This window comes from Pinus tabuliformis, chromosome X (genome assembly GCF_031772625.1).
Source record: "Pinus tabuliformis cultivar Carrire ecotype Pingquan chromosome X, CPIR1, whole genome shotgun sequence".
NCBI classification, from domain to species: domain Eukaryota; kingdom Viridiplantae; phylum Streptophyta; class Pinopsida; order Pinales; family Pinaceae; genus Pinus; species Pinus tabuliformis.
This window is the reverse complement of record NC_142308.1, coordinates 1,458,151,460-1,458,179,308: the sequence shown is the minus strand read 5'-3', so window position 1 is coordinate 1,458,179,308 and position 27,849 is coordinate 1,458,151,460. Positions and strand designations below refer to the sequence as shown.

At 36.8% G+C, this 27,849-nt stretch overlaps 1 protein-coding gene across 1 annotated transcript; it reads right to left on the bottom strand.

The window, feature by feature from the left end:
• Nucleotides 1–5,865: 5,865 nt before the first annotated feature.
• Nucleotides 5,866–8,453, bottom strand: LOC149145509 (costars family protein). The gene is made up of 2 exons (XM_089449196.1): nucleotides 8,238–8,453; nucleotides 5,866–6,396 (listed from the first exon to the last, which is right to left on the bottom strand). The coding sequence occupies exons 1-2, from the start codon at nucleotides 8,322–8,324 to the stop codon at nucleotides 6,178–6,180; spliced, it is 306 nt and encodes a 101-aa protein (XP_089305322.1). The 5' UTR covers nucleotides 8,325–8,453; the 3' UTR covers nucleotides 5,866–6,177.
• Nucleotides 8,454–27,849: the final 19,396 nt, after the last annotated feature.

The window sequence follows — 27,849 nt, the reverse complement described above, 5'->3', positions numbered from 1 at the left end:
CACCGTCATCAGGTTTGCAATTGTTGAAGTTCATTCTAGATCATCCAATATTTGCATCAAAAATATTGTTATTACAATCAGTTGGTGAAGTTCATAATGCACGCAGACAAAATAGAGATTTAAATTATTCTGATTGCTTAGAAGAAATTAAAAAATGTATTAGATATACATATGAGTACTTTAACATTGCTGATTCAGTTTGGTGGGAGTCATTTTTCAATAATCAAAGTGATATCATTTCAACAACAACAAATGAAGATATACCTTTGAAAAATCCATTTATTTGGCCACAAAATTGTCGAATGAACATGAGGAAATAAACATTGTTGAAGAGCAACAATCTCAAGGTATTATTAATTTTTCACAAGCAGAGGAAAGATAGATGTATATTGGTTCCAGAAGATCTCATGCATAACGTGAAGCCATGGAAGACCTTTATAGGGGTTCAGTACAGGATATTAAGGAGGGTTGCATGATCGCAGTGCTAGTAGATGGAGATCCCAATGGTTATCCATTCTGGATTGCTAAAGTTATAAAGGTCTTTACAGAAAATGAGGATGTTACATGTGTTGAAGTACATTGGTATGCCACAAATACACACCCATTCAGTGGTGTGTATAAGCCAGAGATGGTAGTTGACAAAAAAAATGGCGGAAAGAGAAAAAGAAAGGGTACGAATATAAATCGTCGCCGCACAGACATATTAAAATTGGAGGATGTTTACATACTTGTTTATGACTTCAATTTAACAAAGAGAGGAACTCTTCACTTCAAGACGATAGAGATTCTGAAAAGGTTGTTACCAGAAGGAATAATGTTGAGATGGGAGTTTGCTGAAACCAGTCGTAGATCTAGAAGAATTTTGAAACTTGAAATGGTGGCATGCATGTGGACTCAGATGGGGCACTAGTTGATGAAAGAGAAGAATATGGAACATCGTCGTCAGCATCCGGTCACTCATCTAAAGATGTGAATTCTGATGGTGTGCAAGAAAATATGAGTGATTTTGAATAATTGTTTAAGACAGTTTATATAACTGAAGTATGCATCGTATCTTGAACTAAAATTTTTGATTTCCATATGGTGTTAAATGAGAAGTTATGAGTCATTTTTATGTTGTTGGATTATATGTCTTAATTATGATAATTTTTATTGTTTAGAATATCTACAATGAAACATTAAATTAGAGATATAATGTATGTTTCATTCAATATACAAATAATGACTTTTGATTTCATTTAGTGATTTCATAATGCCATGGTTTTTTTATTTTATGGTTGAAAAAATTTCAATTTCTTTTGTATCTAGCATGTTATGGTTGAGAACATGTTGAATTTATACATAGGAAAGAAAAATGTTATTCTACCAAAAACATTAGTGTGTTTTTTTTCTCATAAACAACTTTGTTATCTACACTAAAAATTTGGTTTTACTAGCATTTTTTTTTTTAATTTTGAAGATTGACCCTAAAAAAAAATCATCGTTCCAGTATCATCACTTTTTCGTTTTCAAGCTGTATTTTGCACGAAAATTTAGTTTTCACTGCCATTTTTAAAACATGTTCAAAATTGTCCCTAAAAAAAAGCCATCGTTCCAGTATACACACTTTTCATATTTAGCACTGTTTTTGATGTTTTTTTGGTGTTTTTGGCCAAAGTTCCCGTTTTGAGTTTATAGTTTCCATTTCAAAGTTTATATTGTTTAGAAATAACATCACAAGCAACTCATAAGTAGTGATCAATTTGGTTGAAAATGATGGCCCGCTCTTAGAAAGCACATACAATGCTTTTGTCATTCAAGCTACTCACAATGCAAGAAAATTCTTTATAAAAGATGTCATAATCTTATAATGAAAGAAGGCACTCATATTATGATCTAAGACATATTCCTTATACAAAATGTTGAGATAAAGTAGTGCGGTAAAAATTGATAAAGGGAAAAAATAACCATGGCAAAGGTGTGAAGGTTTTTTCAACTGTTGTGTGAAAAGTTATAATTGGCAATAGGTGTCATAGGTCATGTCCAATATGATGGGACTGAGCTTGTTGTGTAAAGAAAAAGTGAAGCTTTTTTAAAGAAAAATGCTTCTTGCATTAATAGAAAATATGATACAACAAATATGCAAACATGTAGAGCTATCTAAGGACCAAAATAAGGCCTTCTTGTAGTTCAATGAAACAATCATGCACATCTCTTAGGATGAGAAGACTTCTCACTCAAAAATGCATAGAAAAATCCTTAAGTAAACACTCTTTAAAGGAAACAACAATTATTGGACTAGAACTAAACATACTCGCAATGTATATTCCATACAATATACAAAGTAACCACTCGCATAAAATGCCAAGCCCCTTTGGAAAGAACCAATGAAACCATCATCAATATTACGATGTTGCCCATCCCTCAAGCAAACAAACTATATAATTGGTTCACATAGAAATAACATCACAAGCAACTCATAGGTAGAGATCAATTGGTTGAAAATCATGGCCCACTCTTAGAAAGCACATACAATGCTTTTGTCAATCGAGCTACTCACATTGCAAGAAAATGCTTTATAAAATATGTCATAATCTTATAATAAAATAAGGCACTCATATTATGATCCAATTTGACATATTCCTTATACAAAATGTTGAGGTAAAGAAGTGCGAGAAAAGTTGATTAAGGGGAAAAATAACCATGGAAAAGGTGTGAAGGTTTTTTCAATTGTTGTGTGAAAAGCTATAATTGGCAATAGGTGTCATAGGTCATGTCCAATGTGATGGGCATGGGCTTGTTGTGTAAAGAAAAAGTGAAGTTTTTTTAAGAAAAATGCTTCTTGCATTAATAGAAAATATGATACAACAAATATGAAAACATGTTGAGTTACCTAAGGACCAAAATAATGCCTTCAAGTTTAATTGTAGTTCAATGAAACAATCATGCACATCTCTTAGGATGAGAAGACTTCTCACTCAAAAATGCATAGACAAATTCTTAAGTAAACACTCTTTAAAGGAAACAACAATTATTGCACTATAACTAAACATATTCGCAATGTATCTTCCATACAATATACAAAGTAACCACTCGCATAAAATGTCAAATCCCTTTGGAAAGAACCAATGAAACCATCATCAATATTATGATGTTGCCCATCCCTCAAGAAAACAAACTATATAATTGGTTCACATAGAAATAACATCACAAGCAATTCATAAGTAGTGATCAATTTGGTTGAAAATGATGGCCCACTCTTAGAAAGCACATACAATGCTTTTGTCAATCAAGCTACTCAAAATGCAAGAAAATGCTTTATAAAAGATGTCATAATCTTATAATGAAAGAAGGCACTCATATTATGATCCAAGACATTCCTTATACAAAATGTTGAGATAAAGAAGCGCTGGAAAAGTTGATTAAGGGGAAAAACAACCATGGCAAAGGTGTGAAGGTTTTTCAATTGTTGTGTGAAAAGCTTAAATTGGCAATATGTGTCATAGGTCATGTCCAATATGGTGGCCATGAGCTTGTTGTGTAAAGAAAAGTGAAGTTTTTTAAGGAAAATGCTTCTTGCATTAATAGAAAACATGATACAACAAATATGAAAACACGTAGAGTTACCTAAGGACCAAAATAAGGCCTTCAAGTTAAATTGTAGTTTAATGAAACAATTATGCACATCTCTTAGGATGAGAACACTTCTCACTCAAAAATGCATAGACAAATCCTTAAGTAAACACTCTTTAAAGGAAACAACAATTATTGCACTAGAACTAAACATATTCGCAATGTATCTTCCATACAATATACAAAGTAACCACTAACATAGAATGCCAAACCCCTTTGGAAAGAACCAATGAAACTATCATCACCTAATAAGGATCTTTCCAATTAATTTTATTGAAGAAAATGTGTCCCCAAGTATCCCAAATGAAGTTACACTCACATGTAGAATTACAATTCCAAAATAAATTGTGAAGTGTCATGTTACCACAAACTTTGAACATGCATCAATGAATCTTGAACAAGACGCATGTTCCTTGAAGAGTAGACCCTGAAAGACTAAACAAGACTACAAATGGCCACACTATACAAAGGTTATTCAACCATTTTTCTTATGCATATGAAAGATTTCAACATTTATTCAACTTCTCTTGAAGAGATATGTGATTACAAATGTTTCATAGATCCAAATGGGTTTATCACACTTCCACATCCAATTCCAACAAACAACTAGAATGAACATATTAAGCTTATATCTAATAAAGTTAACTATTGAATACCTTAAAGAGTAGAATGGTTTGATCAAAATTAATATTAATTATTAGGAAAAATTATGTTGAGTCTTTCACAATCTATCACCCTCATCTTATAGATCTCCTCATATAAAAAACCCTATTTTAGATAGTGTCTCAAGAATATATATATATAATTAAATCAAATAACACAAGAGATCCAATCCTCTCTTATGACCACACTAATGCCATAAGATATTATTGCTGTTGCTCAAACTTTATAATTCACTTGTACCATGTATATAGTTCACTTGTATTATGTAGTATTTGATTATAAGTGTATACCTCCACCCCCACATTCAAAGTAAAAAATTAATCAAACAAACCTTAAGTTTCATCCGCGAATAAGAATGACATCTTGTGATAGCTAATTATTAGATTGATTATGTTTTAAATCTAAGCCTACATGGCGGTGCACTTATGATCCACCCTGCTCTCAATTACTCAAATATTATTTTATGACACCTAAACATATATGGTCTTGTAATGCAAGCATATTCTCCTTTTAGATTTACAATAAGGTTTATATTATATAGATATAAACAAAAGTATCTCATACGCTCGGTTAGATATTTTTTTTTAATGAAACTTACTTTGTTGCAGTACGGATTCATGGGTATTAAAATTTTCAACTGGAAGTTATTTCTTTACAATGTAGATATTATTCCAAAGCACAACTTTAAGGCAAATCCAAGCCTCTTAGATGCGTTGTCATGATATTATTCAAAGACATTGTTAGGCATAGGCATAAAGACAACTCGGTCAATACCAGACACTATCATAATGGAATTTTATGCCATTCAAATTCTTCTAAGAGAGAAACATCTTTTTAACCCACCTGTGGGAATTAACCCTCGTACTGAAGAGTATTTAACATACCGGTACAATAGAATATTATTCCATTCAGAATCTTACAAGGCATCTCTGTAACGCACCCGTGGGAAGTGGCCCTCGTATTTAATAGGTTAATGATGGATCTAACAAGTGTTTTATGTTTCCTTCCTGTCAAGATTTTTCTGTTCAACACTAACTAATGACAAATTTGGATTAAATTGCAGCAAACTTAAACTAGCTCACTACCTAGCTGAAGAATATTGTCTACTGATAGTTTTTCTTTTATTTCATTGATTAAACAAGAATGAGATCTAATGCCATTGATACCACAGCTGCCTTATTTAAACCAACTATTTATATGAAAACTGTCAGGAAACCTACAATCCTGAGAAAATTGACTCCATGACCAGGATCCCTCAGCCATATTTCTAAGTCGCTTTAAAGTTTCAAATACAAAATGGATGTCCTGTCTTGCAAGGAACTAGCATAGCCGCATTCTTCAAAACAATAATTGTTTCTTACAATATGAAACGAAAACCACTATTATGACTCTGCCTTGTATGGTTGAATTGACAAGGACAAACCAGTCTTTCAGTCTTTCAAATAATGTGTTGAAGGCCTAAAAGATTACATATCTTAATGACATAAACACTGAAGCACTTATTTAAGTATCTGTGGTTAATAAAATGACACAACTGTCATCAGAATAAATTTAACGTTGGGCCACCTTTCACAGAGCTTTATCGCCAAGTAAATCAAACCTCCACACAATATCATATATTATATTACTGCAATGGGTAACAACAAAGTGATGGAAAATATATACTTATTCCATTGAAAGGAACATTAAAAAACCTCACTATTATAGGGTAGCAAATCATCTACCATTAACCCATGGCAAAATATCACTTGAGACACAATATATGAAACTTAGCAGTATGCATGCCATCGTACATAGATCAAGTCCTTGATCCAAACTTGAAAGTAGTAAAACAACTCCACAATAAATGGAAGCATCCATATATAGATTGTAATGCTAGGATGCAGCGTAATATCCATCAATTCATGCTCCAACCCCCTCAGCTTGAGTAACCTCCTCAGTTCGAGTAGCTTGTGTTGGAGGTTTCAACAGGACAATTTCTACATTGTCATGCACACCCTGTAGCAAAAGCTCTCCATCAAATGTGACAACCTTCCTTTTCTTGGCTGCTCTCAGAGTGCCCACCAGAGCCTCGAAAATATTTGCACACCTGTCATCAATAAAAAGGACCCCGAATTTGACCTGCAAAGAGTAGCAAAGGATCAGGACCCATCATCAAACTTCAGGACACTATTACCACAACTTTATAAGAGAATCAATAGTTGGCAAAGCACATCAAGCAAGTAGACCCAATTTCCGTGTAAACGCATAAAAAGCTCAGAAATGTAACTTTCTCATCCTTCGTTGGAATCTTTATAGGAAGTAATGTAATAAATTGCTAAAACAAAAGCTTAGGGACCAGGAAACTTCAAAGACTATTTCCTCTGGAGTGATTATTTTTTGAAAAAAAAAAACATCAAATAAAACATATAATTTCCTATTTCTATTGAAGATTCCATCCAATTTCATTATAATATGATAATCAGAAATGCAAAAGTCTGTGTCAATAATCAATCCACAAAGTCAGATTTGAGGTTGACCAACTGAACCATGGTTGTGTGCTATACAAACCAACAAAGAAACTAAAACTATAATGGGCTAAAGTGTAAGTTAGTTATGAATATTGGATAACAAAATTTTTGAACACAGGCTGGATGGCTAAAAATATGTATTTCTTCTTAAAAGGTCATAGGTTCAATTCAGTAGGGGTAGAGTGTATGTATAGTATATATACTTCCATAGACTCTAGCAGTCAAATTATTGTTTGGAGGGAGTTCTTTGTCTTGAAATAAGAGGTCTCATATACCAATTTAGTGTCTAGCTTTGCTGTGACTTGAAAATTAGATTATTATTATTATTAAAAAACACTGAAAATCTAGTTGGGTATGATGGTTCTTACTAAAGTAACATGGGCTTGGAATCTTGTTTCAAAGATGAAGCATATTTTTGTTATTTTGATTCATACTTGGTTGAGCAAGTCTCAATATGGTTCAACATCATGGACAAATTGACTTGAATAGGAATCTGGCATTTAGTGAACATGCGCAGTCTCATATTCAGAGCAATATAACGTCCAAGAATTGATATCTTCCTGTTACTCAACCATGATCAATTCTTCTCAAATTGGCATTTAGGGCCTTCTTCTAATCCTCCATGCCAAAGTTACAACTGAAGCAGTCTATTTGCAATTTGCCCTTACATACATTGAACTTGAAGATAGCATTTTGAAGCTACATTAATGAAGGGGAAAAGTTGAAGAAATGATCTCTTGCTATTCTACTGGCCATGTCTTCAATCCGAAGACCGATTGCATTTAATCTGCCATTAGATATCATAGATTTTTTCATTTCAAGATTGATAAACTCAGATCTGAAACAGAACTCTGTGTTAATTAAGCATCCACATTGTCCTTATAGCAACACTCTCTATATTATTCACAGTGACACTGGTGACCTAAACATTGTTCAAACCAGCTGTTGATCCTGGGTATAGTTCAATCCACCTCTCTTCACCATGAGAAGTTGAACAGTAAAAGCCCATCTAATTGCCTCTACCAGCAATACAACAATAAATAGTCTCTAATTTATCAGTAAAGAAAATAATATAATGCAAAGCATTAACAAATCTGCACAATGACGTACTTACACTTTTGTGACAATGAGACTATATCAAAGCCTTGTTCTAGATCATCGCCTCATTCCTTTTCATATAAATCAATAGATCCATAGAAGAACTTAAGACACGAGATCTTGAAACTAAACCCAAATAACTAGAATTACAGTGAAGCAAATGCATAGGAAAAGAGACAATCTTGTAAAAGGATTGATATCCGAGGTTAAAGAACCTAAGACAACAATGCCGGCAACCTAGCCTCATATCTACAGCACTATTGCTGACCCCAAAAATGGGGTTTTATGGAAAAAGTAATATGAGAAGATTTGAAGCATTTTATGCAGAAAAAAGAACAGAGAATTAAGACTTACAACATAGGATCCATCTGGACGAGGCTGAGCAAGGCGCTTGATCTCTTCTTTGAGACGCTCCACCTCTTCGTCTACATTCAACGTCATTCTCCAGCAGTTTCAATGGAATACCAGATCTGATAATGATCCCACAGTTTCTCCAATAGGATCAATAGAAAAACGCGATTATGGGGAGATAGATATATCTTTTTCAGAAGGAAAAAATCGGCATGTTATATATCTATGATCTACTGATGCTGGTAATTTCAATTTATAATGTTTCTCAATCAGTTGTGTACCCTGTTAGCGCGTTGGAGGAGTGCAGATTACACCGTAGATTTAGCCCTTGAAGTCTAATTAAATGTTATTAATTAATTTATTATTCTTAATGGAACGGAGTGAACCTCTCAATTCTTTAATTTTTTCCAATCAAGTCAACTCTCCGTATGTTTCATTTTAAAAATTGGTTTAAGGTCGGCATTTTATACATCTCATTCTCAAACCTCTCTTTTTCTGCATACATCTCTTTAACCCAAAGTTTTTAGCAAAGTGAAAATAATATTAAAGTCAACCAATAGTTTGACTATACAAGAAAATTCTATGAGAAAGAATCGCAGGTTGAGTATCTTTCAAGGATCACACAACTACAAAGCTTTTCACATTATAAGAAGTGGAGACAGGGATTACGAAGTTAAAAATAATAAAGACAAAGGACTTGACTAAACTTCAAGCATAATATCTAAAGTGGGGAATAAACATTCTTGCACCACATATCATGGAAATATTCAACAACATCATTCGAGAAGGATTCCCAAGAGATTGAACAACTAATCTAGCAATACCCTTTCTTAAAAGTGGAGACATTAATAATCCTTTCAATTATAGAACCATTATAATCAATCTTTTGTTTGCAAAGCTCTTCAGCGGCATGGTAGACAATATCATTAGTAAGTGCGCAGAAGTAAAAGAAAAGAGGGCAAAAGGGAAAGCATGTTTTAGGCTGAAACATTCTACAGTAGATCATGGTACCACATTAAGGCACATTATTGAAAAGGTTTGGGGGGACAAAGAAAAAGTATTTTGTTGCTTTGTTGACTTCAAAAAGACATTTGACATAGCCCCTAGAGATAAGTTATGGAGTAGAATGGAAGAACTTGAAATTCCTTTGCATTATAGAGTCGTTGTCCATATGCTTTATGAAGAGGTGAAAGTCAAAATTAGAACTTCAGCAGGTATTTCAGAAAGTTTTATAAGTGACATCGGAGTCAAGCAAGGTTACGCTTTATCCCTTACTCTTTTTGGTTTATATATTGATAAATTGGAAGAGTGGCTAAATATGCAAGGTGGGGATGGTGTTCAGTTGGGGGAGTTTGTGATAAAGCTTCTTTTATACGTTGATGACCTTGTGTTGATTGCTAAATCAGCCCAGGGATTTCATAGAAACGTATATGCCCTTGAGCATTTTTGTAACGCAGTGGGGATGCAAGCCAATACAACAAGACCAAAATAATGATTTTTCTCAAATAAAAGGAAGCAGAGCCAGCATACATTATTCTTTGAAGTCAACATTCTTGAAGAAGTAAATGAATACAAGTACCTCGGGATTGATTTCAACAACAAGCTTAATTGAGAGAACAGTAGAAAAAAGAATTTTAGGAGGATGGAAAACATTATATGCTCTTCCAAACAGATGTAGAGTGGCAGAGTTATGGGATTGGAAAATGATTAATGTGCTTTTTGGGCTTCTAGTGTGTCCAATGATATTATATGAGTGTGAACTGTGGGCTAGCAGCATCCCTGTCTCAAAATGGAAGCAAATTGAGAAAATCCAAAAACATTTGATCATGAACAAGTTCAAAATAAAAAGTTTGGTTCCTTATGAGATAATGTTGAGTGAAACAAGAGCAGCTCCCATCGGAGCAATTGTTGTGATGCGTCTCATAAGGTACCTAAAAAGAATTGAGAAAATGGGAGTAGGTAGATGGTTTGAATTTATCTTCAATGAAGGCATGAGTGAAAGAAAGAAATCATGGATGGACAAAACAACAAATGGATGCAAAGATAGAATATATACCTCAATGCTTGTCCTACAAATAACAAGGAGTTAAAGGATTTTGTTATGGAGAAGTTTAGCAATCGTATATTGGGAAAAGAGTTGGGTAGAAAGAAGTACTATGTTCAGGAATTCAACCTCACTTGTGATCTCCAACAAAAAGAATATATTGGAGCTAGCATTCCATGGAGAGAAAAGATTCTTATTGCTAAACTAAGAACTAACTCGCATCAAATTCAGTGAGAAATTATTGCACAAAATATTGTCACCATGACATTTTGCAATCGGTGTGAGTCTATCACCACTCATACTTTCCTCCTTTGCAAGTCTTAAACCTCAGTTCTTCATGTCAAGCCTTGAAAATAAGAGAAAGCCCTTAAAAGTCTCTAAAAATCTGGTTCCGCACTTTCTCTTAGCATTACCTGCAGTCCCACACCTACTAGTCATGTCCCCTACGTACCTGACCGCTCTGTCTCTGTGTAATGGGTGTGGACCCCTGTAAAAGTCAAAAAGGCGCAAGAACATTCTTAAAAACTCACTTTGAGTCATTTCTGGAAGCTTCTAGAAGGAATCTTGAGGTGGTAAGTTTGCTCCTTTAAGGTTCATGCATCCCATACCTTAAGGAGCTAACCCCTTGATGTGAGGAGCTTATCCCTTTGAAGGAGGATTCTATCCCTTCATAGGTGGACCTGTAACCTCCTTCCTTTGCACTATAAAATGAAGCATTGGGCTGGTTACTGAGGGGGTTGAAAGCTGAAGATTATTGAGGTGAAATGCTGCTGGAACTTAGTCTTCCTAATTGAGCTTTTGTGAGGAAAGATTACATACCTTGTTGATCTCATTTGGAAGAGTGTGAGGCTTGTCAAAGTAGAGGAGATTCGTATTTCAGACCCTGGGAGGAGCTTGTACAACATCAAGGCACCAAAGGTTGTAAAGTTCTTCTATTTTCAAAGTTAATACAATCAAGTTTATTTTTCTCAATAAGTTGTGTTTTATGGTTTATTTCATGGATTCCTTGATCACCATGATGAATATGATTTATTATATTGGCTATGCAGGTGTTATTTGATGTGTGCTTGTTTGTGATTGCAGGTTCTCAAAAGGAAACTCTTTCAGATGGTCGAAGCATGGTTGCCACAAACTAGCATTGGACTTAAGGTAGGGTCTAAAACACCTCTTAGTTTTTATTAATGAATCACAATATATTTAGAGAAAGGTAGATTTGCTTGTCCTGCTTTTTGCTAGATATCTATTGATACTAGGGAGATCGGTCTTGTCCGCAAGAACGATTTATCCAGCCAACAAATTAGCGACTCCATTGGGGACTTGAATTTGGTTTTTTGCTTTTCCTTTTTCTTTGAATTGAGAAACTTATCCTTGTTTCTGGTTTTTGCTTAATGTGTGTGGGATTGGGTAGTTTTTAGGATCTGGATTTTTTTTGTTTTTTACGAAGTTTATAGGGAACCGCACTTTCTTTTTACAAGACAGTGAGGACATCTCCGCACTGTTCCTTTAGTACACAGAGCAGTACCGCATCTGGTTCTACTGGAAGCCTACGGACCCTGTCAACATTTTTGAGAAACCTAAAATGTTTTTGTCCAGTTAGGTTTAGGTTTTATTTACGGCTTTTAGTCTACCCAAATCTGTATTTTTCTGTCAAAAAGCTTTGTTTATGAGTTTCTTTCATCAAATTATTCATCTCATCAATCTCCATTAAGTTAATTGGGTGTTTTGAGTCTCTTTTTTGAGAAATTCTTAATTTTATTTCCTTTGGTCATTACTTGGAGGTTTGTCTCAGTCTTTTCACAATTTTGCATCTTTTTTCTTTCGTTTTTGCAAAAAAAAAATTCCCCCTCATTTGCCGGGGGGGGGGAGGGGGCTAAATTGTGTATGAGTGTTAATCGCCTTTGAGTGTTTTTATTTTTTGATATTTGGAAATCTCACCCAATTTTTCTTGACTTGCACTTGATTGGTTCTTAGATTACATTAGAATCATCTTGTGTTTGAGAATTCTCTTGCATAGATCACATTTGCATAATTAGAATTCTCATTTTTAGAATATGAATGAAAAATGTGCATAGATTACATTTGCATACTTTTCAAGTGAATTGTGCATATATTACAATTGCATAGTTTACATTCTGAAAAATCAATCGTAGATTTAGATCAGTTTTCTTTGATTTGAATTTACATATTTTTATGCTTGTTTTAACACACAAAAATAAACATAAAAAAACTGTTTTGGAATTGATTTGCATTAGTTTTTTTTTATGAAATTAGTGCATTAGAGAATTCGTTATATTTTCTCTTAGTGATCAATTTTTTGCATTGTTGGAAGTAAATGGAAACTCTCTCCTTACTTTAGTTAGGATTCATCGAATTGAAAAGATTACATTATCATATTCGATTGCATTTAGTTTTGGGTCGGGTCATAACACCATTGGTTTCATATCTATTTACCCTTTTGAGTAATAACAACCTAAATAACACAACGCTTAATTAAAATTCATCTAGTAATTTTTACATTTTTAGGGCTCTTTCCACCAATCTAGCTTAGGCTAGTGTCTTGGAATAGGTTTTAGTTAACTCTCCAAGATAGTGAAACAAACAAGTAGTTGATCTTGTAGTAGGAAAAATTCAAATTGTTGCATGTATGCTCTAGGAAGCTCCTCCTAAAGGAGTCAAGCACGAGATCATATCTGAACCAGTGAGGTAATCAATCCTTCCTCATTGGGAACGATAGCAGATATATACGTATTAAAAACGGTAAACCTCGGATTGACCATTGTCGAGGAGCCTGGGGTCACTTATTGGTAAACCTTGGGTTATGTCAAGGAGCCTTCAAGGGGATTGAGCTTTATTACTCTGCCCTTGCGTGTGTATCGGATCATAGACTATTCCCCCAGGTATATTTGTTTCTGTTGGTAACCTTAGTGACCATAATCTATAGGATTCTTTCCTAAGGTGACGGTGGAGGGAAGATCCCACTGTACCTGGAGCAGACGTTGACTAGACTCACTTCGACTCTCTGGGGGGTTCTCTTCACTCGAGATGGTTTTGTGAAGAAACTTGTGCTAGTCTGTTTCATTAAGCAAGTTGTCGGGTAACTGTTCCAACCGCCCTTTCTGTATTAAATTTCTACTAAGTTGGATTTCATTACCAACTAGTGTTTTTAGTACGGGAAGTTATTGTTTGTGTGTGGTTTGACTCCTAGATTTGATAGGGCATGCTAATTTGTTTGTTTTTACTTTTAGAGACCATGGGTGTGAATTGTGAATTTTCATTATTAGGTGTGAATTGTGAATTTTAATTTTAAATTGTTAATAAAATTCACTGAAGTTGACTATAATGGCAACTGTTATGGAATTTACCAACCAAGGAACCCCTCTTAACGATAATCCTAGTACTTTTCCTTGCTTTGGAAATGTTGATCCTCCTTATATGGCTACTTTGTCATTACCTGCATTTACAATAGGTTTACCGATATGGTTATTTTCAACTTTGTTGGCCCCAAATACTCCAATTGTTCCACCTCAACCAAATGCTTCACCTCAACAGAGTTCACCATCTCAACATCACCAACCTTCTATTGACCCTTTACCTTTTTCGCTTAATATTTCTTCTTCCATTTCTTCCTCTTCGCTTGGTAAAAGCCTTGACGCTAGTAACTAGGTGGCTAAGAAGAAGAAGAAAGGGAAGAAGAAGAAGAAGAAGAAGAAGAAGCAAGATAAGAAAGAAGTCAACCGACCAACCACGGCTATAAGTGTTAGTTGTGTTGAGGAAACCTCCAACATGCATCGTAAACCCAAATACCCTTGCAGGCTTTCTAAGGGTGACCACTTCCTTATCAATTGTCCTGGTATTCCAAAGGTCTTGGAAGTATGGTCAGAAAAATCTCATCAACTTTCCATTGATCCATCAACCAGTGATAGTCAGGTTCCTGGGAAAAAGGGTAAAGTTAGGTTTCCTTGTAAGTTATGCAAAGGGAGTCATCAAACTCACATTTGCCCTCACATGGATGAAGCCTCAAAATTGTTGGAAAACCTTACTATTCCACAGCAAGAATTTCCAACTGGTTACCGTAAACTTTCTCCCAACCTACCGTCAACTGACAGAGTGATTGATCTAATTTCAAGTACAGTCGATCCCACTCTTCCATTGGAGAGTGAAACGCATATCACTCAGGTTGATGATCCATTAGTTGATCAAGTGGTTGATTCAATTTCACATTCGGTTGATCCCACTCACCCTTTAGAGACTGAACTTCATACTACTCAGGTTCTTCTTGTTACATCAGATTCTTCTACGTTGAGGGGCATTTCACCTATTTCTACAGAACCCCCTCCAAGTACTGAGGTCTTTTCCTTTGATTGGAATAGATTGACAGAACCTCATCTTCCTTTCTCCATCCCTTTCCAAATCATTGTCAAGGCTGGTGGTAGGGACATACACCGCACACAGGTAGATGAAGGTGCTTCTATTAGTATTTTATCCTCAACTGCTTGGAAAGCTTTGGGTTTGTTGGGTCCCTATAATACTAGTGATTACCCCATTACTATTGTAGTTATAACCCTTATTTATATTCTTGTGCCCCTATTACCCACATATTGTTATTTCTGTGCCCCATAGAATTCCTCTATTATTATTTTTGTGGCTTTATATTATTATTGTTAGGTCGGCTGGATTATATTGTGACTCCTTAGACTCCTATATATAGAAAGGAGGTTTTGTCATTTGTATCATCCAAGAATTGTTCATTTATGTAATGTAAAGGAGGTTGCCCCCTCGAAGAGGCTGAATTCTAAGGCGTTGATATTTCTTTTCTATCTTTTCTTGAGCTGGTTTCATAACATTTGGTATCGGAGCTTTGGATTCTAGGGTTTCGCTGCTCCAAACAGGTCATCGTGGCATTTTCGCTATAACTTTTTTTCTATGACGTTTCAGAAGTCGCAAAAAAAACCCATTTGAGAAGAAATCGCGCTGAACATTGGGTCCGAATTTCAGAGTTTTTTGCGCGATATGTTCGGAGATATGATCTGAGGAAGTTGGTCTTTTTGCAGACTCCTGAATTACACTCAAAACAGGTGACCTGGGGAAAATCGTCATAACTTTCTTTCTGAGCATCGGATTGAAATTTCGTAAGAAGGTACAGAAAGAGGACGGACTGTAGTTTTCTTTTATATATTTTTCAGAGTCAAAGGTTGAAACAGTGACACGTGGCACGTCGTACAAGTTCACTCTACTGAACTAGTCTATAATCAAGTCACTGTGGGAGATTTCGCATAACTCTTCCTTGGAGAATCCAATTTGGGTCAGACTTGTGGAATTGGAAAGAGGACACAGAGGGCTACTACAGGTCACAAATTCAAAACTAGATAATCAGAAAGTACAGAGATACATCCGAGGCAATATTGAGCTCCTATAAAGTGAAAAAAGGTGTGTAGATTTTCTTTAATTTTTGCTTAAGCTTGGTTTGAAAATTTATTTTGAAGGAATTCAAAGGGCATATTAGAGAATTATTATCGGTAACTTATGCCCCGAGGAAAGAAAATGCAAACACCTAGTAAGGAGCCTGAAAGCTCTAGCATGACTCATGAAGAAGAAGAAGAAATGCTATATGATATATCAAAATTACAAGAACAAGTGCAACGAGTGTCACTTGCACAAAAAGCAACAGAATCTAAAATGGATGGTTTAAGGAAAGATGTAGAAGCTAAGATGGATGGTTTAAAGAAAGGTGTAGAAGCTAAGATGGATGGCATGGAAGCTAAGGTGAATGGCATGGACGCTAAAATTGATGGCATGGATGATAAGATGGATAAGTTGCTACAAGAAATAGTCACTAAGGGTGAAAGAGTACTAAAGGAAACTCATGATGAGAACAAAAGAAATGTTAATCATGATTCCATAGACTCTAATGTTGGATCAAAGACTCACCATGTTCCAAAAATCGATATGAGGAAGTTTGATGGCAAGGATCCCGCCACATGGATATTACAGATGGAGCAATTCTTCGATCTCAATAATGTGCAAAACACACAAAAGGTACGTATGGCAACTTTATATTTGGAACCAAATCAGTTTGTATGGTATCAATGGCTTTGTTCTCGTAAACAATTTATCACTTGGGCAATTTTTACGGAAGAATTGATAGCACATTATGAGGATACAAAAAGCAACACTTTTTTTAGCCAATTGATAAGTCTCAAACAAAAGGGTTCAATAATGGAGCACATTGAGGAGTTCCAAAAATTGAACATAAGGGTAAAAGATATTCCAGAGGAGCATAGGATTGATGTGTTCATAGGGTCTTTAAAGGATAATATCCAACATGATGTGCGCCTTTGGGAACCTGATTCATTAGAAAAGGCATTCAGGTTAGCAAGAAAAATGGAAAGCAAAATTATGGCAACTAGGAAGCATACCATTCACAACTATAAAGACGGAAGTGTTGTTGCCCATAGTCTTCCACAACCTACAAGGTTGACACCACAACAATTGGAAGAAAAAAGAGCAAAAGGGCTTTGTTACAATTGTGATAGCAAATACACAAAAGGTCATAAGTGTGCTGAGAAGAAATTATTCTACATAGATTGTGAAGAGGAAGAAGAAAAGGAGCAAGAAAGGTCAAAAGAAGAGGATATATTCCAGGAACAAAGCCTAGATGAAGAACAAATAAATCCGACCATATCTTGTAATGCATTGGCGGGAATTACCACTCCTCAAACCATCAAGATAGAAGGACAAATCAAGAAGAAAAAGGTAATAGTGTTGATTGATTCAGGAAGCACCCACAATTTTATTCATTGTAGGGTAGCAAAAGAATTGAATTGCTTCCTATATCCAGCACCAGAGTGTCAAGTGATGATTGCAAATGGAGGAACAATAAATTGTTCTGGAAAGTGCCATAATATCAAGCTATCCATGGGAGAATATGTATTGACTAGCCCAATGCTTTCCATTCCAATGGGAGGTGCTGATGTTGTACTAGGAGTCCAATGGCTACAATCCTTGGGTACAATAGCTTTTAATTTTCAAGAACTTTTCATGAAATTTTCTGTGGAAGGAAAGGAAGTTGAATTAAGGGGTATTGCAGGGAAACCAGGAAAGATAATCAGCTCTAATGGCATGACAAAGCTTCTAAAAAAGGAGAAAAGAGGTGTAATTGCACAATTATGTTCGCTAGATGTTTCCACATTGGAATCATCTATTTCTCCAGATCTCCAAAAAGTCCTGGACAATCATTCCAAGGTATTTGAGACTCCCAAAGGTCTCCCACCTATGCGTGATCATGATCATGCTATTCATCTGATTCCAGGAAGTGTTCCTCCAAACATCAGGCCGTACAGATATCCATATGTCCAAAAAAGTGAAATTGAACGTATGGTTGCAGAAATGCTAGAGGCTGGTATAATTCAACCGAGTCAAAGTTCTTTCTCAGCTCCAGTAGTATTGGTGCACAAGAAGGATGGATCATGGCGCATGTGTCTAGATTATAGGGAGCTCAACAAGCTCACTATTAAAGATAAGTTCCCCATTCCTGTCATTGATGAATTACTGGATGAATTGCATGGATCAATTTACTTCACCAAGTTGGATCTTCGTTCGGGATATCATCAAATCAGAATGAAGATTGAAGACATTCCGAAAACGGCATTTAGAACTCATGAGGGTCATTATGAATTTTTGGTCATGCCTTTTGGCCTTACCAATGCACCTTCAACATTTCAAGGTTTGATGAATTCAATTTTCAAACCATTCCTTAGAAAATTTGTGTTAGTATTTTTTGATGATATACTAATCTACAGCAAGTCTTGGAAGGATCATGTTGAACATGTTGACAAGGTGCTACAACTATTGGAGGAGAAACAATTATATGCAAAAAGATCCAAATGTTTCTTTGGAGTCCAGGAGGTGGAATATTTGGGTCATATTGTATCTCATGAAGGAGTTAAGGTAGACCCTAGCAAAATTAAAGCCATTAAGGAATGGAAAATCCCCACATCCATAAAGCATCTGCGAGGATTTCTTGGGTTGACAGGGTATTATCGCAAGTTTGTTAAGAATTATGGGAGAATAGCAGCACCTCTAACAACATTATTGAAGAAAGATTCATTTTCATGGACTCCGGAAGCAACAAAGGCCTTTAAACATCTTAAAGAGGCAATGTGCCAAGCACCAGTCTTAGCTACACCGGACTTCACAAAAACCTTTATTGTGGAATGTGATGCTTCAGGAAATGGAATTGGTGTTGTTCTAATGCAAGATGAAAGACCCATTGCTTTTGAAAGTCGTCCAATCAAGGGAAAGTTTTTAAGCAAAGCTATTTATGAGAAGGAAATGTTGGCAATACTCCATGCACTTAAGAAATGGCGACCCTACCTAATGGGAAGACACTTCAAGGTAAAAACGGATCATGATAGCCTTAAATACTTTTTAGAACAAAGATTATCCTCTGAAGAGCAACAAAAGTGGGTCACAAAGATGTTGGGTTATGACTTTGAAATCATCTACAAAAAAGGGAAGCAAAATGTGGTGGCAGATGCACTCTCAAGAAAGGATGAGGATATGGAAGCATTGTTGTGTGCCATTTCTATTATCCAACCAGATTGGATAAATGAAGCAAAGGAGGAATGGAAGAATGACGAAGAAGTGTGGGCACTTATTCGAAAGCTACAACAAGATTCAAGTACTTCTGATACATTTAGCTGGAAAAATGATTCGTTATGGTACAAAGATCGCTTATACCTCTGTAAGAATTCCCAGCTAAAACAAAAGATTCTTATGGAATTGCACACTTCTCCCTTAGGAGGGCACTCAGGATTTTTAAAAACTTACCACAGGGTTAAGAAGGAATTTTTTTGGGATGGCCTTAAATCAGATATTCAAAAGTTTGTGGCGGAATGTTTGGTTTTCCAACAAAATAAAGTTGAAACAATTAAGACACTGGGTCTATTACAACCTTTATCCATTCCAAGCCAACGTTGGGAGGAGGTTTCAATGGATTTTATCACAGGTTTACCCAAGTCTGAGGGAAAGAGTGTCATCATGGTGGTAGTTGACAGACTTACCAAGTATGCACACTTTTGTGCATTATCACATCCATTTAAAGCCAGTACAGTTTCTACTGCATTTATGGAAACAGTTCAAAAGCTACATGGAAACCCAAAGATTATTGTAAGTGACAGAGATCCCATTTTCACTGGAAATTTTTGGACAGAATTATTTTCTTGTCTTGGTACTCAGTTAGCTCATAGCTCATCTTATCATCCTCAATCTGATGGGCAAACTGAGATAGTAAACAAATGTTTGGAAGGATATCTTCGTTGCTTTGTATCTGATAAACAGACACAATGGGTCAAATGGTTGCCTCTGGCTGAATGGTGGTATAACACTTCCTTCCATACAGCAACAAAAATGACCCCATTTATGGCACTTTATGGGTATCAACCACCATCAATCACATCATATTTAAGAGAAAATTCTAAGGTTCAGGCAGTGGAACATCACATCGAACATCAACAACAAGTCCTCCAACTCTTAAAGGATAACCTCGTGTTGGCACAAAATAGAATGAAACAACAGGCAGATCAACATCGCAGTGAAAGAAGTTTTGATGTAGGTGATTGGGTATTCCTACGGCTACAACCATATAAGAAAATGTCCCTAAAGCAAGCTAAGAAGGATAATAAATTATCACCAAAGTATTATGGTCTGTACAAGGTGTTGGAAAAGATTGGTACTATGGCATACAAATTGGAGCTTCCTGCAGCTTCTCGATTGCACCCAGTTTTCCATGTTTCATGTTTAAAGAAGGTTATAGGCGACAAGCTCCCAGTTCAAACAATATTGCCAGAACTTGACAAGGAAGGAAAAATTATATTGGAACCGGAAGCAGTCACAGAAACAAGAACTCGACAGCTACGAAATCGATCAATTTCAGAGTATCTTATCAAGTGGAAGAACTTATCCGCTGAAGATTCCACATGGGAGGATGAGAATTTTATGCAGAAGTATCCAGAACTGCTCAAGCGTTGAGGACAACACTTTTTTGAAGGAGAGGGGCATGTTGGGTCCCTATAATACTAGTGATTACCCCATTACTATTGTAGTTATAACCCTTACTTATATTGTAGTGCCCCTATTACCCACATATTGTTATTTCTGTGCCCCATAGAATCCCTCTATTATTATTTTTGTGGCTTTATATTATTATTGTTAGGTCGGCTGGATTATATTGTGACTCCTTAGACTCCTATATATAGAAAGGAGGTTTTGTCATTTGTATCATCCAAGAATTGTTCATTTATGTAATGTAAAGGAGGTTGCCCCCTCGAAGAGGCTGAATTCTAAGGCGTTGATCTTTCTTTTCTATCTTTTCTTGAGCTGGTTTCATAACAGGGTTCCTCTCAGCTTGTGCCTATTATGCAGAATCTGAAAGCTTTTAACAGAACCATTAGTGAACCTTTAGGGATCCTTCCTAAGTTTTCTATTACCTTGTAAGGTTAAACTGTCTGTAATGATCTTATGGTAGTTCGAGTTCCCTTGGATTTGAATTTACTCCTTGGGCAAGACTATGTTTATGCAATGAAAGTTGTCGTATCGACACTCTTTCGTGTGATGTCTTTCCCTCATAATGGAAATATTGTGACTGTAGACCAGCTTTCGTTCCCTAGTCTTGTTTCAACTACCAATAATATGACACCCCTAAATGTTCCTGACTCTAAAGTGGTATCTACCCCGCTACGGGTTAATTATGTGGCAACTGGTCCCATGTTTTCAGTTACTGATGTAAGTGAGCCTCTCATTGTTTGCTCATCTTCCTTTGATTTAGATCGGGTAATTGACATGGAAAACTCTATGGGATTACTTGAACGCGATGTTCTTATCCCTTTTGAGTCCCTAAACATGTGTTCCTTCCATAGAAATATTCTTCCTTCTGATGAAGACCTCTTGGAAGCCATGATCAAGGTGTGTCCATTGACATGTCTTTCTTCCAGTTGGAAGCCATAATCAATGAGTTCGAGGAAAGTTCCTTTTACTGTGTTGACCTCGTTAAAAAATGAATCAGTGAGTATGAGGACAGTTCTTTTCCTGTGTCAACCTCGTTAAAAAATGAATCAGTTGGTCAGAGGATAGTTCCTGTTACTGAGTCAACCTCGTTAAAAAATGAATCAGGTATGAGGACAGTTCTTTTCCTGTGTCAACCTCATTAAAAAAAATATGAATCAGTAGGTTATATAGGTAGATTGTAGAGAGTAGACGCGAGGATAGTTTTTTCCTGTATCAACCTCATTAAAAAATGAAATAGGCTACCGCGAGGACAGTTTTTCCTGTATCAACCTCGTTAAAAAATGAAACAGGCTGTCGTGAGGATAGTTTTTCCCTGTATCAACCTCGTTAAAAAATGAAACAGGCTGTCATGAGGATAGTTTTTTCCTGTCTCAACCTCGTTAAAAAATGAAACTGGACATCACGAGGATAGTTTGTTCCTGTCTCAACCTCGTTAAAAAATGAAACTAGGAGTCATGAGCATAGTTCCTTGTCTTGTGTCAAGCTCATTAAAAAATGAAATAAGGAGTCAACGAGGATAGTTTTGTTCTTGTGTCAACCTTGTTAAAAAATGAAACAGGGTGTCTTGAGCATAGTTTCTTGTCTTGTGTCAAGCTCGTTAAAAAAATGAATCAAGGGTTTTCAAGCATAGTTCCTTGTCTTGTGTCAAGCTCGTTTAAAAATGAAACAAGGGTTTTGAGGATAGTTATTTTCCTATGTCAACCTCATTAAAAAATGAAACAACTCCCACGAGTCTTTACAAGATTTCGAAAGTGAACCTTCATTCTATCCACCTGGTTGAATGCAATGAAGCTTGGGGGGCATGTACCTCATTTTGCGTCATAATGCTGGGGGCATGCAAACTTATAACAAGCATAGTTTTTCATTTGAAGCTTGTGTAAACATGAAACTGAATCCAAGCAGAGTTCTCTATGGTTCAAGCTTGTGTAAAAATGAACCTATACCCGATTTACATCTCATGATTGCCGTTTTTATGCGCTAAATTTTGTTAGATGAGCCTTGGTTGTTTTCATTCCATTGCTACTATCTCTTTGGCTAATCATATACTTTCACTTGGTTGTTTACCCTTCCTAAGGGACCGCATCTATGAGTGGTTTTATTAGCCAGCCTCTTAACCGTTACATGTTTTGAACAGTTCCTCCATTACCGGAACCAGTTGCTACCCTTTATACCACTCGTTCCTCTAGGAGGAGTCCTCTTTAAGCTCTTTTCTGACTCGTAAAATATGAAAAGATTGCCAAGTTTTTTCTTTTTAAACTCGTTAAAATGGAATTAAAAGGCCGATCCACTTATAACTCTTTTCTAACCGCATAAACATGAAAAGATTGCCGGATTTTTGTCATTTCAAGTTCGATATTGGTTATAAAATGACATGTCTTTGATCGCTTTTTTACTTTTTCGGATCAGGGAATCTAATTATGAAAGGTAATCCTTGATCGTAATGGTCAAGCGGTTCTCTCAAGTATTATTTTATACTTTTTCGGACTTGGGGGACACAAATTTACGAAAAAGGACAACCATGGAGTTTTCTTAAGTTTTTCTTCTGACTCCCTAAAATTGAAAAACACCGAGTTTTTCCTATACTGGACTCGTTAAAATTTAACAGTAAAGGACCTGTTCAATTTTAAACAGGAACGAACCACTCCTTCTTAGGGTTCGAATTTTAAACTAAGTTGGACTCATCCGAAGGATGAGCTTAAAACCAAGCAAATGTTATCCTCCTCAAGCTTGTCAAAAATAGAGGTACTTGCCAGAAATGGTGGGGGAAAAGAGAGAAAAATGAACCTGTTTGTTATACTTTGTGTTTTAGAAAAGAATTTAACCACTCTTGAACACGACACTTTTTGTTCACTTGGGTTGGGCAATCCTTTGCCTAACAGTTAATCAAACCATATTGAAAGTCTTCAGTTGGTTTCTGGGTATTAGCTTTGGGTCAATTGTCACCAAACCATTTGCAGTGTCGTTATGTGTTCAAGAGGTCAGTTCAGATAAACCATTCATCTACAAAATATCTGTCATCCATCTTGACCATCCCTGAGTTAGTCCTTGCCAAATATATTTCTTCAAAATTGATCTATGATTTCGTGTTGTGGGCTTGTCTACAACGGATCACTTTTTATCGACTTCAGCTCATTATCTAGAAAGATGATCTAGATATCATCAGTACCTTGGAATTTGCATGCTCTAATGGTAGGTTTCTCGCCTTCGATGACAGGTTGCATCATTGACCTTCCATCAAAGGATTCTATGACATGTTCGACATCAGCTCATCTATTCACATTTCATGGATTGTACTGGTACTTTGAGAGCCATTGACATTACTGGTGGTTTCTCTCACACTTGTTAACAACTCACATCATTGACTGGTAATCAAGTGGTTTCTACCATGTTCGACTTTGACACATTCATTCACATGGATAGAATCGTACTAGTTTGGGAAGTAGAAATCAAGACCCTGGATCTAGTTTCCACCATCCAGGCTGCGAGGAGTTTTGTTATTCATTATACATTGGACTATTCATAAACAGATGGATGTGCCCATATTTTGTCTACATATGTCTATACTTGTGATGTATTACAAAATCATTCCTGTATCAGAGCAGTTTAGTTAGTTTTCTAGTCAGTTTTGATCTGAGTATGGGAATGCCTACCTCAGTGATGATATATTCACATATATATATTTTGTATTGAATGTTTTTACGAGTTTCGACCAGGGTGTCTACAGGATGATCCTTGAAATGATAAATTACTTCACTCTTCTTAGATGACAAATGCTATCCTCATCTATTACAGACTTCACACTTTAGGGGGAAATCTGTTGCACAAAATATTGTCACCATGACATTCTGCAATCGGTGTGAGTCTATCACCACTCATACTTTCCTCCTTTTCAAGTCTTAAACCTCAGTTCTTCATGTCAACCCTTGAAAATAAGAGAAAGCCCTTAAAAGTCTCTAAAACTCTGGTTCTACACTTTCTCTTAGCATTACATGCGGTCCCGCACCTACTGGTCATGTCCCATGTGTACCTGACCGCTTTGTCTCTGTGTAATGGGTGCAGACCCCTGTAAAAGCAAAAAGGCGCAAGTACATTCTTAAAAACTCACTTTGAGTCATTTTTGGAAGCTTCTAGAAGGAATCTTGAGGTGGAAAGTTCGCTCCTTTAAGGTTCATATATCCCATACCTTAAGGAGCTAACCCCTTGATGTGAGGAGCTTATCCCTTTGAAGGAGGACTTTATCCCTTCACAGGTGGATCTGTAACCTCCTTCCTTTGCACTATAAAATGAAGCATTGGGCTGGTTACTGAGGGGGTTGAAAGCTGAAGATTTTTGAGGTGAAATGCTGCTAGAACTTAGTCTTCCTAATTGTTATAGACATTTTTGTGCCTTACAGCTATAAGCATGAAATGTCCATAAACCAAGGGATCCTAAGTCCCTAAAAGTGTTGTTCCGACCCCTAAAGGAACAAGGTCAACAAATTACAGCTTCTCCCAGAAGTTCTCCACCAGAAACTGCTCAGAATCAGTCAAATCAGGATCATTTCAGCTGCTCCACTAGCTAGCTGCATTGCATAGCACCCAAGTACACTAGCTAGGTGCGTTGCAACGCACCTAAATGCACTACCAGGGTGCGTTGAGCGGGAAATGAAAAATGGCAGTGCCATTCCGCGAGGTGGAAAGATAATGGAAGCTTCCAGAATCTTCCCCAATGACACTTGCCTCACTGAGTTCGACCAAGGATGAGTAAGAGGCTCTCAGTCTCCAAGTGGAAGCAAGAACTGACAGAGAGAAGCCACTAGTCAAATCATAAGCTGACTCATATTCCTTGCATACATCTATATATGGATCCCTCATTCCAGAGATCCTGAGGCGGGAATTTTGTACATTGCAGAGAATTGCTGTTGGTTTTGAGATAGATATCAGAGTATTGGGTGATTCATGCTTTGTTGGAGGTGAAGAGGGGATTCTTTGCTAGGAGGTTGATGTTGGATCAGGAATCATCGGCTATGTTGGGAGGTTGATGCTGGATCAGAAATCATCGGTTGTAACTCCTCCTGGATCTTCTTGTTATATCAATAAAACTATTTGAGTTTCTCCTACATGCATTCCAAGGCATGTTGCATATAGGATCTGTTGGCTACATGAAGAGACGCACTACCGGCCATCCTACCAAAAGTAAACGGGATAGTCCTAAGGGACCTGTCAGTGACATCACGGATGATGATCTTGCCGTCTTTACTCGGTTGAGATCCTTCCCTGCAATACCGACGGACATAATCTCTCACAGAATCGCCTCCTCGAGCCGAACCTGACAAAGATATGGGGGCACCCCGCCTCGACAAGCCAGTCAAGAAATAGATGTCTACTGCAGTCAAGGGGATAGATTTTCCCCTAATCTGGAAAACTTGATTGATAGGATCCAAAGCATCGAGCAAATACTGCAGTAGGTTGATCTGCTGTCTCATGCTAGAAATGCGGAAGAACTTCAGCAAGCCACAATTCCGCAGCGCGTTCACTGTAACTGGATCATGTAGGGCAATCATGTCCTCCTCTTCATGCTCACGTTCTCGCCATGTAAGGGTCATCTTGCTCCCAAATCTCTGAAAAAATAAACAAGAGAGGAGTCAGATCCTGATTTTGGTGAGAAATAGGCAAAAATTCCATCAAAAATTGTGCAACAAATTCCCTTTCTGCACCAAACACACCTGCAGCAGTGTTCTAGGTGCGTTGAATGTCAAACTGCCTTCATACAAGCCAGCATTCAATGCAGGTTTCGATACACTGGGGGTGCGTTGATGGCAGAACAAACCCCTCAAACCCCAGGGGCTCAGAAAAGCAGGGAATCACAGTCAAAAAGCAAATGGAAACCATGAAATGAAAGAGCTCAGGTTTAGCTCCTACCTGGTCCAGATGGCGCCGAGAATTGTCCACAGGATCTCCCGAAATCAACTGATGAAAATCGAGGGGGAAAAGCACCTCCAAAGCTCCAACAAACCAAGTTCGAATGAAATGGTAAAATGAGAGGTAAAAACACTTTTTAATTACTTTTACGTAGTTCAAAGTAAAATATTAGTGTTTTAATCTCGTTTTCAAGCAAATATTGTTCATATTCTGACTAGTTTGATGAAGCAGTTGAAAATACAGTACTATCTTTGGAAGGACAAAGCTATTTATGGTAAAAAATCAAAACAAGACCATCTAATCGAGCAGTTTTAGCACATAGTTCAAGCTCGTTAAAAAATAAACATAAGACATGAGCAAATGTTTCCACCCACGTTTAAGCTCGTTAAAAAATGAACTATTCCCCGGTAAATAACCACCGTGAATGTAGCATATCAGCCATTAAAGCCTTGGTCGTGTTTGCACCGTCACCTCCACTTTTCCATTGACCGATCATTCACCTCCATTTGATTGTTTACCCATTTTGAGGAACAACTGCGAAGAGTGATTTCACTAGCCATCCTTGTGACACTGCCGTGATTGGAAAATTCCAAACCTTACCTGGAATCAGCTGCTACCCATTTTATCACTCGTTCCTCAAAAGACGAGTCTTCTTTAAGCTCTTTTCAACTGACTCGTAAAATATGAAAAGATTGCCGAGTTTTGGCCTTCCAGCTCGTTAAAGTGACCGGAAGTGCTATCGCTCCTCTAGATTTTAATCTTTTTGGACCTAAGGGATTATTGCACAAAAGGATCGAGCGCTTGTTTTGTTCGGCTCGTTAAAACTATCGAAAATTCATCCCTTCTGTATTGTTTTATACTTTTTCGGACTTAAGGGATTAGATGACAAAAAAGAAATTTTGGAGTTAACTTTACATACCTTTTCAGACTCTCTAAAAATGAAAAGGACCGAGTTATCTTTGTCGTTAGACTCATTAAAAAGATTAATAGCGACAAACTTGTCTTTAGACGAGAACGAGTTTCACTATCGCTAGGCTCGTTAAAACATAGCGATGGGTTTGCCCGAAGGGCAAATTATAGAACAAGCATATGTTATCCTCCTCAAGCTTGACAAAAATAAAGAGGTACTGGTCAGCAATGACTGGGGAAAAATTGGGAAGAAAACTCAAAGAATCTTTGTTGGTAGCAAGTTGCTCTTGAACATGACACTTCCACTCCGTGTCCGAGTCGGGTTGGGTTGTTTCATTCACCGGCCGCATCACCATGGTCACGCCATACCATCCACATTTGGGGTAAATGCTACCAATCCATCACATAAGTGTCGCCGACATGTTCAAGAGAAGTCATCCAGAGAAGTCACCTGTGTCGCATCCACTACCATACATTATACTTCATTCTTTCATGACCGCCATCCTGAACCATATATCATCAGATCGTTTTCACCTCCATCAAAATCATTTGCTCTGTTCCGTGTCATTGATGTGGGATTCATTAAGGCCCTCCTTTGACGGATCGCTTCTTGTCGACATCAGCTCATTATCCAAGAAGTTGATCTAGGAACACCCCCTTCAGTACTTTGAATCTTGCATGCCTCAATGGCAAGTTT